This window comes from Phodopus roborovskii, unplaced genomic scaffold (assembly GCF_943737965.1).
Source record: "Phodopus roborovskii unplaced genomic scaffold, PHOROB, whole genome shotgun sequence".
Lineage (NCBI taxonomy): Eukaryota > Metazoa > Chordata > Mammalia > Rodentia > Cricetidae > Phodopus > Phodopus roborovskii.
The window spans coordinates 12,276,556-12,295,309 of record NW_026126469.1 but is presented as its reverse complement, the minus strand read 5'-3'; the positions used below and the strand labels follow the sequence as shown (position 1 = coordinate 12,295,309).

At 38.2% G+C, this 18,754-nt stretch overlaps 1 protein-coding gene across 1 annotated transcript; it reads right to left on the bottom strand.

Annotated features, from left to right (window-relative positions):
• Positions 1 to 951: 951 nt before the first annotated feature.
• Cldn16 (claudin 16) lies at positions 952 to 17,532 on the bottom strand. The gene is made up of 5 exons (XM_051190958.1): positions 17,098 to 17,532; positions 7,655 to 7,757; positions 4,310 to 4,474; positions 2,050 to 2,241; positions 952 to 1,174 (listed from the first exon to the last, which is right to left on the bottom strand). The coding sequence occupies exons 1-5, from the start codon at positions 17,209 to 17,211 to the stop codon at positions 1,041 to 1,043; spliced, it is 708 nt and encodes a 235-aa protein (XP_051046915.1). The 5' UTR covers positions 17,212 to 17,532; the 3' UTR covers positions 952 to 1,040.
• Positions 17,533 to 18,754: the final 1,222 nt, after the last annotated feature.

Here is an 18,754-nt window from a genome sequence, read left to right as displayed (position 1 = left end):
GCTATATGTGTCAGGTTTTGAGCAGGTCATTGACTCAAAATGATTATGTTGTGAATAAGCATCCATCTTATTAAGAGTCTTACTGGCTCCTCTAAGTGTTTATATTATTCTTTTTTATCTCTCTAAAGACAAACATATTTTATGAGGAATTTCTTCTGGAGATTTGAGAATCAACTCTCAAATATCAGAATCAACATGTATTCTCTACATTGTGTAACATACTGGGTATTCAGCAGCTGAGTCTGAGCATCTGGTAGTGCATGGGCACCTTAACTAGTGAAATCTAATGTGGTTCATTTCAGATGTTCAATCCATATGTGAGTGACTCCCTGGTCAAATTGTTATATAACAGGACACAACTTGGCAATGCATAGGCAGATTTGGAGTGCTATGATAATTTTCCTCTGATCTCTTGCATTAGTGAGGAGAAATCACCCTTGACTCCAACATTAATTTAGCATTTGACATTGACATTTAGAGTGTGAAAGGGAAGTTCCCATCTGCATCTCCCACTGGAGGTTAGTACATGAGGTTGGTATTTTCTGCTTCCATTTCAATAACATTTGAATATGTTAGAGTCTGATATACAAGTTTAAATTTAGAACAATAACTTTCCTTCAATTATTGATGAATTCCCTGAGAATATAAAAACTGTGCTTTGAGTCAGGGAGAGCTAAGAGCTCCTCGATCCTTTCAAAATTAGAGCCTTGGACCTGCTTAAAATTGCTTTGTGTTTCTGAAATATCATTTCACTTTAATATCACCATGCCATAATCTCCAAAAGCAATAAAGATGCCTGAAACATATGCCTACATTCTATCAGCCTTAACTCAAACTGCAGTGAGACTGTGGGAGAAAAGGAGAGAGAGAATCATAAAAATGTGACAGCAGAATCAAATACTTTAATTGAACCACCAGTTAATAAGTTGAATTTGAAACATAAACAAATGCTTCAAAATTGATCAGTTGTTTTTATTAACTTGAATACATTGATTTATGGATTAAACAACATATGAACACAGATTAACATTTGGTCAGTTTTACACCCTTGTGTCTACAGCATACATTTTGGCTGTTTCTGTCCGAGGGGCCACATAGGACTTGGCCATGGAAAGACCTGCAGTGGAGTAGCGCTTCCTCATGGCATAAGGATAGTTCCTCTCAGGTCCAACATCTGTTTCAAAGAGATAAATGTGGGGAAATGAAAACAAGCATGAGCCAGTCAGCTTTCCAAAATGAAAAACTAGTCACTTTTGGTGTTATTCTCCAAAACAGACTAGGACACACATGTACAGACAAGCCCATGTTAGTTTACTCACCACACATGCACAGACACATACACACTCCTATGCATGCATACAAATACACATACATAAACACACATTCAAACACCTAATGACACATATACATATTCGTACACACTCCTATGCATGCATACAAATACACATACATACACACACATTCAAACACCTAATAACACATATACATATTCGAGTGTGTTTGTACCCACAGACACACACACACACACACACACACAAGTTTCAGTTGAAATCACCTAGGAATCCTAGATCTCAGATGCAGTTCTGAGTATTTCAACCTGAAGGTTACTTGTAGACTGAAAATGTGGCTGAACAGTTTCCTTTGATTTTTGATCAAGAGATCTATTTAGGTATATTTTTCCTTAGAAAACCAATATCATACATTAAGTTCTTTACACACAAGATTGTTTATTGATTGTCTCTCAATCAAGTTCTCCCTTTAACCCTAAACATAAATTTAATGATTTAGTGAGGTTAGATGTATAACAGTGATCAGTGTACATGAGCTACTAATGTATTTTTGGATACTGGACAGAGTTACAGCTCTGTGTTTCCTTGGCCACTAATATTTACTACTGGAAAAAAAAGCATTGAATACTGCAATTCAGTTGCCTTTGAACAATTGAAACTGTGAAGAGTATGAGAGCCATTTGGTCTGATAAGATGTGTTCCCTTTGGATTGGGAAAGATGACCATAAAACAGGTCTTAGTCTGCTTTGCCCTTCCTTACCTTTAAAGAGGTAAAAACAGCAGGTGAGGAGACCTCCAGCCAGAAAGCAACCCAAAGACCCAGACATTCCAAGCCAGCAGGACCAGCCAAATTTATATTGGATCCCAAGAAATATATTGTGTATAATCAGAGAAGAGCGCTCGACATAAACATCCACAGCATACCACACAGAGCCAGTGATTCCAGGAGCACCTGAAAGAAATGTGGGGGGGGGTCAGGGATCATGCAGAACACTCTCCAAATTAAATCATAAGGACCTGCTTATGTTTGAAATGCATGGTGCCATCCAAAGCAATAACTTTGCTACTGTGATTCATGGGCAATTGGAATTTGGACAGCTCCTATCGTTTCCTTCAGTAACCCCTTTCACAAACAAAACACTGGAATGAAATGACACTGTGATATCTGTGCAACTCTAAAATGATTGCTGTGATTTTTTTTAGAAGTTTCCCATTTTCCCAAGTTATTTTTGTACAGTCATGTATCACTTAACAGAGAAATTTGTATGATGGCATGATGTACACCTGAGTTACATGACATGGACATGTGCACACGCACACACACATTTACAGTCATATAAAAATATCATAGCTCATTGCTTCCAAGGACACAGTGAACAACACAATTTGAAATTGAGGTCAATATCAAGAGAAATGCAACATCCATGAGTGACACGAGTCTGCTGTAACAAGATACAATGCTTTACAGAAAATATTTTTAAATGGAAGGAGTACACTCTAAAATAATGATAAGAGTATATTAATTACACTAGCTGGTAACAGACTGTACCTTACATATGCTATGGTTGCATATGCTATAGTTGTGGGTGTTCGTCTGTACCAACATTGTCACAAGTGTATGACAAATGCCTTAATGCTATGATGACATGACATTACTGCACTGCTAGGCGAAATAAATTATTAGTTCTATAATGCTCCCACCATATGTATGACTTGCCCCCTCAAGAAAATACCTTATGTGACTCATGATCGTTTCATAAATTAAAATATTTAAAACAAAATTTGAAAACAGAAAACACAGAAATGCACATAACAAACATAGAATGTGTTTTCATTCTATGTTTATATTCTTCCTTTTGAAAGTTTAGTTTTTTGAGACAGAATTTCTCTACATAGCCCTCACTGTCCTGGAGCTCTCTATGTAGATTAGGCTGGCCTCAAGTTCACAGAGATACACCTGCCTCTAAGTGTTAGGATTAAAGGCGTGTGCCACAACACTCTAGGCTTTCTATACTAATATTCAACTGAAAGTACTTGCTATTAAAATAATTTCTGTGCTTCCAAGACCTGAAGCTCTTTCAGATATATAGTCAACACCTTCAAGTAAGCTGTGATGTCTTAGACACACAGAGAACACCCAGATGTAATCATACTGTCCCAGAGATGCAGTCAACACTCACATGTAAACTGTGCTACACATTCAACACACATATAAACTGTGATGTCACAGATATACACTCAACACTCACCCAGACACATGCCCTCATATAACTTTGTTGTGCTGCAAAGTTTTGTTAACTTTACATAAGCTACAGTCATCTTAAAGAGGGGAGAAAATGACTCCATAATATTTGGCAATGGGGCATTTTCTTAATTAGTGATTGATGGGGGGGGAACCAGACCATTGTGGGTGGTGCCATCCCTGGGCTGGTGGTCTTGAGTTCTATAAGAAACCAGTCTGAGGAAGCCATGAGGAGTAAACCAGTAAGCAGCACCCCCCTATGGCCTCTGCATTAGCTTCTGCCTCCAGGTTCCTACCTTGTTTGGGTTCCTATCATGAATTCCTTCAGTAATGGACTATGATATGGAAATATAAGCTAAATGAACCCTTTCCTCCCAAAGTGCTTTTGGCCATGGTATTTCAACACAACAATAGTAACCCTAACTACAATTCATGCTGCCCTATATAATAAAGATAATCTATTGTTTTGTTGTTTTATAAAAAAAATCATCTAGTGAAGTCTTGAAAACTTTTTCTAAAACTTATACAGCATTAAGTTTTTTAAGGAAATTTACACACACACACACACACACACACACACACACACACACACACACACACACATATATATATATATATATATATATATATATATATATATATATAAAGAGCTATCCACTGTGAGAAGGCAGGTTATGGATAGATGGGCTTAAATGAGAAGAAATGATAAATTCCACTAGCATAACCTGAGGATGATCAGGAACTTGAAATCTCTGAATATAACAAACCAAGCCAGTACCTGCAATAAGCAATGTAGTCCCAGCAACAAAGCAGAGGCGGACTTTAATGTGTGGCTCACTGGGTAGGAACTTCACACAGTCAAGACCAAGGAGCAGGGTGATAAATCCAAAGCCAGCAAGAAGGTCAGCTGTGATCATCAGTGCTCGAGTTACCACCAACTTCACTGGAAGAGCATGGAGTCACAGCAGAGAGAGAAGAGGTGACATGTTAACTCGCACAAGAACTTCACAGAATGCAAGACTGGACAGCAACATAAGGGCCTTGCATATAATTCAGAATTTGTATTTACAAAGCTTCAATATGAGTACCTGCAATTTCTCATGGAGTTCAGAACTATCATGAAGCAACTGCAGTTGCTGGATCAAAACTCAGTGACAATTACACAGACTTCTACATAAGAAGGGTGGACATAAGGCTCGGAGACAGAACACTGTATAATAGGCAGGAGACCTATTGTTTCATCAGAAATACTAAGCAGAAAGGAAATTGCATCCCCAATAGAGTATGAACTACTGTTATATCACCTGGATCTTAGGAAAGATTAATACATTTATTCCTTTCATTATATACTAATTATATTTTATTTTCATAATAATCTGGAACCTTCTTCTCTTTAAATGTTTTTTCCAATGAGGAGATAAAATTCTGGCTTATTTTTGTGGAAATACAGCCCATTTCCCTATTCGGGTATACATTATACACCTGCAGAAGAAAAAAAAAATCAATGCACAAAATTCCCTCCTACCTTATCACCAGGTGAATATACTCTATATATGCCCATACATTATTGTGATGGTTCCTACTAACTGTCAACATGATGGGATCTGGAATTGCCTAGGAGGCAAGGGTTCACACACACACACCTGAGGGATTATTTAGCCTCTAAGCATGGCTGCAAATAATTAACCAGTGAGGTTAATTTAGATGGGGAAAAAAACATCATTTTCTGGGCTTGATTCATGGGCTACCATCCTAAGAAGTGCAAAACATCATTTTCTGGGCTTGGGTCATGGGCTATATAAGGATAAAGTGAGAACTCATCACAGTGTTCACCCTTCTCTGTATCCCGATTATGAGTGTGATGTGACCCGGAGCCTCAAGTCCCTGTTACCTTGATTTCCCTGAATCAAAACTAAAAGAAAGACTAAGAAAATTAAGCTTAATAAGCTAGATTGTCTTATTTTCCTTATGTCAACACACCTTTTGGATTATTTATGGTAAAGATAAGTGGGTCTCCTACTAATGAGAAAGCTTAGGCCCACTCAAGACTATTAATGTCATTAGGATAAGATGGCCTGATTTCATCCATATCTACATGGTCACCAATTTATTTTTCCTCTAGAGAGTCTTCCATGTTCTGTTCAACATAGAGGGTCTTTGTGAAGCTCTAGGACTTGAGCCCATGGTCAGCCAGGTTCCAGGAGGGAAAGCCTGCATGCAACATAATCAGGTTTGCTATGGAAGAATTTTATTTGGAGGGGGTTGAATTTTGACTACCAGAGCAGACTTAACATTCTTATTTGGGGTTGGTCAAACTATTTTTATAAAGAGAAGCCTCACAGGACAAAGTGTCCATCTGGGGCACACACCCTAGATATACAGAGCAAATTTCAAGAATTATTTAACTCAGTTCTATGAATTAAGGCAAAAATGAGGAGAATTCTCTATTTTTCATAGATAGCCTCCTAACCAATAGTATATAGATATGCTATTTTTCTAGAACATGTTTTATCATTGATGCCTTTAAATATATGGCAGTATTTAAATAAAATGAAAGTTCTGTATATTATGAAAGCAATAACTAAGAACAAAGCTCAAACATGAGATAGTTCAGGCAAAGTATCAAAAGTACCATATTAGAATATCAACACTTATTTTTCTCATGAAAGGGTCTACTTCTTCTTCCATGACAGTGTATACCAGTATTTTAAAATTTTAAACGTTTTAACTTTTGATTGTCTTCCCAGACCCACAAGATGGCTCATCAGATAAAGGGTTTTGATTTCTATACTGAAGACCAGAGTTCAATCCCTGAATCCCAGAAAGAAGGAATGAACTAAGTCTCTGATCTTCTCAACTGCATCATGGTATATCCAGGCCACCACAGCACCCCCCCCACACACACATAAATAAGGAAATAAATAATATGATAACTAAGTAATTAAGAAAACAAATAAATATGTTTGTCTTATCGGCTTTTTCTACACATTGCATTTTTGGAATAGTCTGAAAGCCTGGCATAAACTTCCATTCCTATTCATCAAATCATGTTGGTGTGTGTGTGTGTGTGTGTGTGTGTGTGTGTGTGTGTGTTTGTGTCTGTGTCTGTGTCTGTGTGTCTGTGTACATACATAGAACTAGTTGAATATCAGGAGGCAAATGGGGAAGTCTTAAAATTTCTCTAAGCAAAAATTTAATAAAAGGCATTATAAATTATGGCAAAAATATTTCAGACACTTAATTCCCAAAATACAATTTGAAGATTGCTCTGTTTAAGTGCTTCTTCCTGGACTGAAATAGATGCCTTAGATGTCTGGAGGAAAGAGCATTACATAGAATTCACTTTTCATTTATCTTTTCATGGGGCACTACTACCCTTCATTGGCTTTGAAAGGCACTAATAGCACTTTCCTTTAGTAACAGGACTGGAATTTCTTGGCATGGATCAAAGTTCTAAGCAAATAAGTCAATGCCTTGGGGAAGGATTGAGGCCATCAACAATGGATTGTTAATTTAAAAGATTGCTTTATCCACAGGAAGATGGCCTTGCAAATATGAAGGCAGGATTTAGAGCTCAAAGAAAGAAAGATGAATTGACTCCAACACTAAAGCTAATGATCTCTCATATTTACTGGTGTTCTCATGTACTCATCCCATATCCTCTGTCTCCCTTCAACTCTTCTTTTTCTCTGCATCTGGTACTCTATTTTAGCAAATATTCAATTGGGGAAAAACAGACAATTTTCTACTTGAGCTAAGTCATAGTAGAAACACATCTACCCTGTCAATTCTAACAATAAAATCACAACACCCAAAGGATATGCTTTAACTATTGAAATATTTACTATAAGCCTACTATATATAAGGCATTGTGTCAGGTACCTTGTTACATAGATGAGACAATATTTTTACTACACAATGATCTACAAAATCAGGGGGAAAGGTGAAATATGCTAGACATGTTTTAATTCACATTTCAAAAATGTTATCAATTTCTAATTGTCAATATTTCAAATTTAAACATTAATACTATACAACAGTAAACAATAACAAATAGAAATCTGAGCTCAGTATCCCTTAGCACACCCTTCCTGGCAAACAGGAAGGTTTAAAGTGTACGTACAGGGGTGTTCTGCATATATTGAGTCATATTCATCACAGGTGCGAATCCCATCAAAAGCATTTGTAACACACTCCCACCAGAGGCCTCGGCATTTTGTGCTCACCTAGAGGTTGGAAAAGACACTCTGTGAAACAACTCATGAAGCCAAATTCATTTCCTCTTGATCATATTTATTAGCAAGGTACAGTGGTTACAGGCATGATTAGAATTCTATATAAATCAATGCACATTAGAATAGTTTCCTTTAAACAATGACAATTAAAGGCTTTGTAGGCTAAGAAATGAATTTACTTCCTGATTGGAGGGGGCATGTGGAGAAATAAGTCATGGATGAAAGGGATAAAACCAGAACAGAATATATTCTTCTGTGTTTGAATCATGCTTCGACATAAAAACAATCCATTTCACTTCGGTGTCCTAACATTTACCCACAAATAAATCTATAAGACAATAGACGGTAATGCTAATATCCCAAGTCTATCAGCAGCACACACTAATTCATCTTTATTACAGAATCGACTTTCATGAAGAAAGATGCTGTTTTATATGAAGTTCATAAATTTAAAATTAGCAAAGAAAGCCATAAATAAAAAAGGCAACAATAAATGATTGTGAATCCCTCATCATCTTCCTGTCTGCTATACTGACATATTACAAATGTTTAAGCTATGACTTGAATATAAAGGAACTGAGAAGTAGTCTAATGTAATTTGACAGTTGTAAATCGCTTTTACTTGGAAATGGTCTGTAGATGACAATGTCCACTAAGAGCTGAAAGGTACCAGTTTCTTGGCTCCTCTAATTCTTCTTTGGTGGACTGGAAGCACCATAAACATTTAAAAACAACAGTAAACATCTCAGCACACAGCAGTTTCAAGTGTTCTTGACAGATGTTATGAATATGGGGCGGGGATAATATGATTGTTTCTTCAGACTCAGTAACATGCTATTACCTTGGAAATCTGAAGTTAGCCTAAAAAACATCTAGAGTTACTGTGAGAAGTCACATTTTAAACCCCATCCCCAAAGAAGAAATAACACAATAAGGTAGGAAATGGCTGCAAAAGGAGAGGTGTTGAAATGGTATTCATAGGAAGGGAGAGGGCAGAAAAACAGTTCTCAAAAAAGAAAATAACATTAACATGAACATAGTATGATAAAAACATCAGCACTCTGAAACTCTTGCCCCATGTTCTGCTTAGGGCTTGATAAAAATGCTACTGATGCTCTCATTATTGCTTTTGGTGCAACAATATTTATAATTGGTAATGACTAACAATCATTGAGTCTCTACTTTAAAGAATATGCTATTGAAGTATATTATCAGGCCACTTGTTTCTTAAAGAGCATTAATGAAATCATCCATTTACAAATAAGGAAATAGAGTCATAGGGAAGGGAAAATACTGTAGCAGCACAGTCAAAAATAATGCAGGAGACAAGATTCCAACTGAACTGTAGGTGTGTGTATTCCCAAGCCTTGCTTTTGGTATACTTACAACTCATTTGCAAAAATCTATTTCAAGCTAAGGTATCCAGTACTTGGTACTTTAGTGTTTGGAGATAGCCTTTAGTGAAGTGGTCCTAACTCGATTTTCATGCCAAGGTTCTCATTCTTCAAGTCACTGCTTTGGCAAGCTGTGCCTATGGTAATACTCTAGATTTTATGGGAGATTATCTGACCTAGAGAAATACAGGGGTCAAAACTCTAATGAAGAAAATCAATCTTGTACAATCTGACACAGTGATTGCTATCAAAGATATGCACATATACACATATATGAGCATAAGCTTTAAACACAGACTGACACTTTTCATATCTATGTTGTAACCTTGGGCAAGATCTTTCCTTTTCTGAATTTCAATCTCCTCACCTGTATAAGGGAGATAATGATAGGATGGTTAAAAGTATTACAAAATCACTAATATGTAGTGTACATTAAATAGAAGTAAACTTCTAAACACCATGAATTAAGTAGAGGCTATATTGAGTTTCACTAAAAAATGATAACAGTAAAAATGTTAGACATAATAGAAAAAATTACAGCCCTCTAAAAGATTCAGCATGTCTATAATACAGCTGAATTAAGGCCTGAAAAGAAGACATCACATTGGGTTGTACAGATGGATTTTGAACTCATGGGTAATGGTGTCCTTATCATATGTCCACAAATGAAAGGCAAGGCAGAAGTGAAGGAAGCCACAGGGGCACTCAGTGATGGAAGTAACACTACAGTCACACACAAGTCATGGACAACTAGAATCTGGAGCATCAGAGGCAATTCATGAAGCCTGCATAGATCTTGATTTTAAAGTTCTGGCATTCAAGACTATGAGAAAATAATTTCCTTATGATCACTTATTATGGGAGCCTCAGGAAACTGATACAGTTAGGGTACATACTGACGGACTATACTGTGAAGGGAAGCGTTCATATCCTTAGTCTCTCATTTCACAGATTGTTATCCTAACTTGAACTGTACACTATGGATATGATGACACTTCTCTGTAATCAGTGAATTTTCACATTTTCTTACTGTCTAAATCAGCTGGGAAAACATTCTTGCTACAATATACATGACCACTCTTGCTATCCATGATGTAACTTGCATAATATCCTCAATAATAAGGATATTCAGCTATAATCCAAGTCCGGTGTCAATTTCAAGGCTATTGATCATTTACCTGCCATGACCATATTTCGAAAAGCAATGAGGTCATTAGAGGAAACAAGGAATCCAATTTCATTAGGTATTAATGCTCAGGGGCACACTATTAAATCGCTTGGCATTCACTCTCAGCTAAGATATGTGAGAAGAGTGGCTGTAATTAACTAAACTTAATACAGCACTTACGGCAGGCACCCTTAAAGGTGCCTTTGTGCCCAAAATACAAGGTTAAAAGATTTTTGTTATCGTTTTAGGAAAGCCCTCCTTGCTACAGTCTATCACTTTCAGCCAACCTCACTGCCTGTGATAAAATGGCTTATTGGGAACTGTTTTACAAGGTAAGCCAATAGAAATGCTTGGAAGTCTTAAAATAAGATTCTTGAAAGGCTAACTAGTGCTTAAGTAGTGTGACTAACCTTTCTTAAAGGGCAAAAACTGTAAAATAGGAACTAATACTTTCAATCACAGGGGGCCATTTGAAATAGAAGATTCTAATTTTGAGCTTATTCCTTTTAGCATGTAATCGATATGTTTATAAATAACACAGACAGCAATGCTGAAGGGATTTATGCCTCAGTGATGTCATTGCTCCTCAGAGTGAGATGCAGATCATTTCCCACGCAAGATGAAGTTTTCCAAAGAATCAACAAATTGGAAGGCACAGATCATCTCCCAACTGCTCGTCAATGCTCAAAGTGGAGCAATACCACAGACAGCCCAGACTCCTGGCTTCCCTTAACCACTTGGCCAGCTTCATCTCCTGGCCACCTTGCATATGGCAACATTTAGGAGGGGTGGGTGGCTGTTTGCATTTAAGTAGAGTGTTCTCATCATGTTCTCACTAGCCCTGCAAAGTTCACTCATGCACAGTGGTTGCCTGGTTCCTCAGTACATCAAACTATTCAAACTTGGTCTCCACTAAAATCAATCTCCTTGATCTCAACTTGTTAAATTTCTACCTGGAATTCAAGCACTCCCCCTCCCCACGCAAGGCATTCTACTTTCAATAATGTACCCCTCTATGCTATTTCTAGCTGGAGTTTATCTCCTCCTACTCTGTGGTTCCCAGGAATTTTTCTACAATGTCATGTTCTAATCTGTATCACTGAATGCTTGTCATAAACTAGTTCCTTAATCCTGAGTTGGCTAATTGGAATGTCAAGCAATTGCCCTCTAAGGGTTCTCTGTCCTATGGCCCTCACTGCCAGAACCTTTTGTGGCTAAATGACTTGACTTACATCCCAGAACCTATGGAAACACTTAGATTTTATACAACTGTCTTGTTGTATGCATTATCAGGCTGTCCAAAAAGAGCATAGCATCACAACTAATAATGGTGGCTGCTCAGTATCAGAGGTCACAAATTACATTTCAATAACAATTAGATGTTTTTTCCTTTCAATATAAAAATTTCTCTCCTTAAAGAACCAAACAGAAAAGCTTCATAATTTAGGCCAAATCCAATTTTTCATAAGCCACATTGAACACACTGGGAGAGTAGATGTTTAGTTCTTTTTTAAAAAATGATCTTTCTAAAATGATGGGCCAATTAATTCTTTAAATTGTTGCAAGATATAAGACCTTGCTTTTAAAAGATGGTTGTTTCACTACAGGCTTACTTCTTACTCAGGACTTAATGTGACTTTTCAAAGATCATCTTTTGGAATCTGGAGAGGTGGCTCAGCAGTTAGGAGCAATGGATACTTTTCCAGAGGACCAGAGTTCAATTCTGGGCACCCACATGGCAGCTTACAATAATCTATAACTCCAAGATCTGACACCCTCACACAGACAATACATGCATGCAAAACACCAATGCACATAAAATAAAAGGAAATATTTTTTTAAAAAAATCATCTTTCATTCATTCTCTCTGCAATATGCTGCATTTTGTAACACGTTCTCCCTGAGTGTATGTGTTCAAATGGACCCTAAGCTCTCATAATGAGGACCTCAGTGCAGTAGGAAATCTTGAGCTGCAAAGGACTGTCCATGAAGTCTCAAACATCTGTTAAAAGAACTTGAAATCAGTCAGGAGGCAAAACTGGTATATAAATAATCAAAGCATATATTAGACATAACAATTCTAATACATACTTTATGTCCAGAAGAGTTATAGCATCACTAAGGCAAATAGAAATCCCAGGAGAAAACCTGATTATGAGGCTGAAATAAATTCTAATGTGAACAACCTTCTTTTGAACTAATAAAAATTTAATCACAACACTGCTCAGAGTATAGCAGTTTCTAGGAAATAATTAACAAAAAAATTAACTGGAAATTGAATCATCCTACGCAAACATTTTGCCCTTCTGATAATGGGGAGACAGAAACTTTCTTAAGAAACTATTGTTTATACCACTGCAAGAAAATAAATAACTACATATACTACAAGATAGTTTTCATCAAATGTGATTAATCCCCCTAGCCCTTGTTCATTGTGAACATCCATTGGTAGACAGATAGCTTCTGCTATGGGACCCCATTGTCTGCCTTGCTCCTGGAGTCTAAAAATGATCAGCCATAAGTATAAAGCTGGGCAAATCACTGCCCAGAGAAATAAACAACATTCCTCTAAAGGATCAATAGCAGAAATGAGGCCAGAATTTCATTCTTCAAACTCTCAGTTCAGTGAGCATTATACAAAATGTCATCTCCTCCCGCAGAACAAAACAAAACAATGAACAACAAATTAATCATAATATATCTGGCATTCATTGGCTGATTTTTGTTTACCTGGTGCTGTGGTAAATGCTTTGTAATACACAGGCTCATTTAACCCTCATAAGAAGCTATGTCATAAGAGTCACCATTCTCCTTGTATAGGGTAGACAAATGAAATTTAACTTGGGTACCTCTGGCATTGGGTGCCATATATATACTTCCCCACTGACTAACTGTTTCTGCCACCATGCTCAGTTAAGTCTGGGAAAAAAATGATGGTGTTTCAGGGAGCATGCTCCATGACTTCAGTGAAGAAATACATGCTTCCATTTGACCACGGGGTCAGTGATCCCATAAACCTGGCAGTGACCCCAAGTTGGCACTGTGGATTTCAACCTTGGGTTCTTTCTCCTCATTACCTTCTTTAGCACAGACAGTCAATCACCAACCCCACCTGAGATAGCGTTTCCCACATCTTTCCACCTCTTTCTATACTTACCACCATTATCATGTACACAACTGTTGTTTTCCTCCTGATTTATGCAAACGTCCTCTAACTGGTCTCTTTATAGCTCCATTTACCACCTTATACCATCCACCAGAAACACCCAGAAAGGCTGACATTTCTAAAAGGCATGTATATATTTGCCTACAATGAGACACTCTTGCCTATGGGAATTAGACCTATATTTTGCATAACACTTTAAGCCTCTGATTACCTAGCCCCATAATTTCCTGTCTACATCTGAAAACATGTACAACAGCATAAACATAAGCACTCTCACACTTACAGCTCTGTGCATTCCATTTGCTTGATTAGAACACACTCTACTTCTGTTCACTCACTTTTTCAAACCTACCTGAGAGGTAGCTTCTAAGAAGTGTCCTCTGATTACCCAAAACACTGCATTATGCCCACTCGCAGCTGCTCATCCTCAGGCATAGCACTTGTCATGTCCAACTGTAACTGTGTGTTCACCAATTTGTGTCCCTCACCACACTGAGAATCACCTACAGATGCTTCAGAGAACACAACCCACATAACCAGGGACCCTCTATAGTGACAGCCATGCTGCAGGTGTTAAGGAATAATTTGGGGGCAAGAGGAGATAAGAAGAACACAAATTGAAAAGGAGAGGAGAAGAGAGGGAAAAGAAGGATGAAAATGTGGAGGAAAGGAGATGAGGAAAAGAGGGAGGAGACAGGGAAGAAGAAAGAAGGGTGTGGGGGAGATACTGAGGATAGGGGTGTGGGAAGGGAGGAATGAGGAATGAATGTAAATAATAGAGTGAAGCTAGTGAATAGTCACACAGAATTCTCAAAGGTAGAGGGGTTTTGTTGTTGTTTTGCTTCTGATTAAGATCTGGGTGTTTTTGGTCCCCCGATAGCTATCCATTACTCAGGGATTGCAGACCATCAGGGAATCCAAATATTAAAAAAAGAAAGAAAGAAAAAGTGACAAGAGAACCTTTGAGTTTAACTCCATCTTTTATTTGAGGAAAGGGAACTTGGAGACAAAGGGTATAATCACCGAAGAGAAGGAAGTTAGTACAGGTTAAGAGCTGAGTGATCATAGGCTTGAGAACCCTCAGACCCATTCACTTTAGTACTCAAGTCTTCCCAGGAACAGCAGACTAGAGGATACAGTAAGGACTGGAGAGCAGCCCAGTCCGTTGTTTGTGGTTATGCCCACTGTTCTTCCTAGATGCTGTTTCTTTTTTCTAATGTTTTTACTACAAAGCGTTTCACCCTTCCAGGCTGGTGTACTATAGTAAAACCAAAAGGTTATCTTTCTTTGTGCCTTTCATTCTGCCTCTTGCCTTGAGTTATATCCTTTTATAAGGCCAGGGCCTTTTCTCATTTTGTATTTTTCCCACACTGTTCTGTCCTCCAAAGCCCCTGCTGTCATTTCTACCCTTTGAAATTGCATCATTTGCAGGCTTATCTTGAGAGCCCTTTCTTCCACAAGACCCATTTCAATATGCCTAATGCGGACCGGCAGCTTTATCATCTCTGTTCCAGTGGTATCCTGCTCATTTACTCCTCAAATATGAACTGATCTGTGTCATTTGTTATGGCTCACGCTCATTCCTCCCTCCCCCCCCACCCCCGTACTCAGTGCATTCCTCTTTCAGTATCACAGACACAGCGGCTTCTTCATGACCAACAATTAATTATTTGCCAAGTTGAACTGAACCATAGAACCAATTTTCCAGCCCACGTGTTTATACTAACAAAGCCATGATCCAGAATACTACTTCTGCCTCTTCAAATGTTTTTATTTACATATTTTTGTTGCACTTACTTTCCCCCACCCCACCCCTATAATTGTTTAAAGAAAGTGAACCAACCACTTGTGTGGACTAGTGGTGATATAGAAAAGAGGGAGAACAAACAGCCAATGACAATCAGAACCTTCAAACTTTTGCACAAAATAATAAGCTGCGTCCCTACCAATTAAAAAATTATAAAGAGAGATCGATGTCCCTTTAAAAATATTGATAGATGAAGACGGTTAAAAGAAAAAGGGTGGGCAAATGCTTTCAGGGTAGTTTCCATGCTCAGGTTCTTTGGAGAACATATTTCGCTGAGAGGGCATAGGAAAGACACTAAGAAATACCAGCTTCTCCAAGGTTAGGATTTACTTAAGACGAACTAGCTGTACTGCTCATTTCATTCATTTGAGCTGGTGATATTCTTGTAGAATGTGGATTGCAAATTGATTGACAAACTAAAATGAAAGGATGATGCTGCTTCAATGCCAGGATTCCTGCCTCCCTCTCGGCAAGCCTGACTCTGAAAACTCTATTTCTTAATGGAAAAGGTTAACAACTTTCTCACTCAGAGCAAAGAGACTCTCAAACTGTTTTAGAAAATATTTAACCAATGGCTTTAGATGGGATTTTACATATTATAAGAACATTTTTTTACAACTCAATTTAAAGTGTGCTCAAGTGCAACATATTTTTCTATTGATCACCTGTGACTGGCAGCCTGAATAATGACAAGTTAAGAGTAGCAGAGTGTTGGGCCTATACTTTCCCCTGAGCACTGTCCAAGGGGCACATTTTTTTCTTCATTACTGTGCAAATGAATTATATCCCCTAACTTACTACAAAACAGACTACCCAGAGGACTTTAATGTTATAACAGTTTTTAGAAACAAACTCTCAGTGTTAAGGAGGGATTTATAAATCATTGGTTTAGAAATGTCCCATAGAAATCAGAAGAAATGTACACACATACACACACAAATGTACACACAAAAAAAATGTACACACACACACACACAACAAAAGATTTCACAACAAAACAGAAAAAAAAATTCTGAGTTTCACTCACTCCAGCTTGAGAATCTAGAAAACAGACTTAGAATAAAAACATGGACCTTGGACCCTGGATCTTCCTCTGCTTTCATAGACTGACATTACAGCATTGGTGGGTGTAGACCATTTTCTCAGGATACAAGAAAAGAGAAGAAAGATTAACCCTTTACTCTTCTGACTTCCTCACTCCATGATGTTTACCTGATCCACATTTTTCACGTGGGGTTCATTCCTACTTGAAGTAGCGAGTCCCCACCATGCTACACACTATCTAACTAGATTCCATACTCCTTGCATTCATGCTCCCAAAGGCCTGAGATCATTAGCTCTCTTCCAGAAGGTCTTTCACAGAGCTCACTTGCTCAACACCCTAGACACCTAGCTTTGGAATGTCTCTCAGAAGGCTCTGAATTCTGCCATCAAGGTTGACATATTTATCTTAGAAAAAGATTAACAAAAAAAAAAAAAAAAAAAAAAAAGGCTGTGACTTACTCTCCCAGCTCGGCTTGGTTTATAGAAAAGGGAGGGGTAAACTAACTGTGGCAAACATTATGTAATTATACTTGTGAAAATGTATCCCTAGAAAAACAGATGTATTGAGTTACCTCATCTGTGAAATGGGACAACAGGACTTAAATAAGCTAACAGTATTAAGACTCATTAAGGATCAGTTTACCCTTGCTACCTATTTTTGCTTGCATTGATCCTGCATACCATACTGGTCTGTGTTATGCAGTAAGGCGGGCAGAAATTTTAAATCAAAACCAAGATCACTGGCTTCTTACCTCCAGAGAGTCATCAGCATTCACCATCCAACAGTCCGTCCAGGTGGCCACAATCAAAAACCCGGTGGAGAAAAAGGCCAAGAAGCAGGCGGCGTACTGAAGAAGCTCCCTCATGGCAGCCAGCAGCCCGGGAAGAGACACATGGGCAGATGCCAGCCCAGCTGGAATGCTATTGGCTTCTGATGCTATTGCCCTCTGACACCGATACTTGGGGGCCAGATTGCCCAGTCTTTTGCCGTTCCCCACACCCTTCCTTCAGGCACCTTGAACTGCAGAAAGAATTGTACAAACAGGATGTAATCGAGCGAGGGTCCTGGAGGTCACTATCCAGCAGCCGGGCTCCCAATCAGAAGCCAGAACGGGGGAAGAACTGAGCACATTGTGGCACATGGGAGAAGGAGCCCAGGTGTGGGCTAACGTGAAACTATGGCCACAGAGGCCTGTGGCTGTGTCAAGATGGAGGACGGAGGAAGGATTCCAGGCAGCGCTGGAGCCTGTAACTGATCTTTCTCAGGCCCTTAAGAGAGGTAACTGTTCTCCTCCCCCTTGGAAGGTGGCTGTACGGTTGACTGATTGCAATTTTATTGTTAGAGTATTTTAATATCCCCTCAACTACCTTAGACAGACAAGCTACCAGTGAAATTATGCTAAGCAAGTACTAGCTCAAGCGAGTTCACATTCCAAAGTCTTGGGCAGAACACTTGGCAGGAGGCAGAGCCAAGGACCCTAACCTTTCAGGTCAGGGCTGGGAACAAATGTGCACATGTGAATTATTGCTTTATCTTTATTGATACATAATATTTAGACACATATATGAAGAGGAGTGGGTTGTCAGCTTGTCAGTTAAATAAAAACTCAAGCACTTACCCACAAATCACAAAAGGTAAAAATGCAATGATTTGCAATAATACCCAAATGTACAACAAATACAAAAATACAAAGTTGAGCTATTTCAGGTTTTCTTTTTTAATGCAAGATATCACCTTCCTGAGTGTGTGTGTGTGCGTGATTAGATGGCTTACTGTTGACTCACTTTTAAATAACACTGGTGAAACCATACTAAATGACTTGCAGACATGATAGCAGACTCCACAGCATCTTAAGAAAGCATCAATGCTCTCACTGTACTACATCTATAGCTCTTAGAGCTGCAGTTCTTAATCTGTGGGTCTCTACTTATCTGAGGCAACACCTTTCACAGGTGTTGCCTAGGACCATTGAAAAACACAGATATTTACATTACAATTCATAACAGTAGCAACATTACCCTCATGAATTAAATTAACAGATTTAAAATTAAAAGTTATGAACTATCAATAAAATTAAAAGTTATGAAGTAGCAACAAAACTAATTTTACGTTCACCACAACATGAGAAACTGTTTTAAAAGGGTTGGTTGCAGATTGAGGAGGTTCAGAACCACTGTTGTAGAACAAGAGCTTACATGGTTTTGTCCGGTTTAAATGTTTGATTATAACTCAGTACAGGCACTGTGGGAGACAATGGAGGTTCCTCAAAATCTAAAAGTATAAAAATGGAATTCAGCACTCTCACTCCTGGGTGTACATCCAAAAGAAATGCAGTCAATATCTTGCACAGACTTCCTCACTTGATACTTTATTTTGGCTAAGATGAACAAAATGTAAGGGTTCGTTAA

Bases quoted from the DNA above. Each gene is read 5' to 3' on its own strand.
- Cldn16 (XM_051190958.1), bottom strand. From the start codon at position 17,211: ATGAGGGAGCTTCTTCAGTACGCCGCCTGCTTCTTGGCCTTTTTCTCC. The intron at 7,758-17,097 runs GTAAGAAGCCAG...TCCAACCTCTAG, and splicing joins ATGCTGATGACTCTCTGGAG to GTGAGCACAAAATGCCGAGG. The intron at 2,242-4,309 runs GTACTGGCTTGG...CATTTCTTTCAG, and splicing joins GACTACATTGCTTATTGCAG to GTGCTCCTGGAATCACTGGC.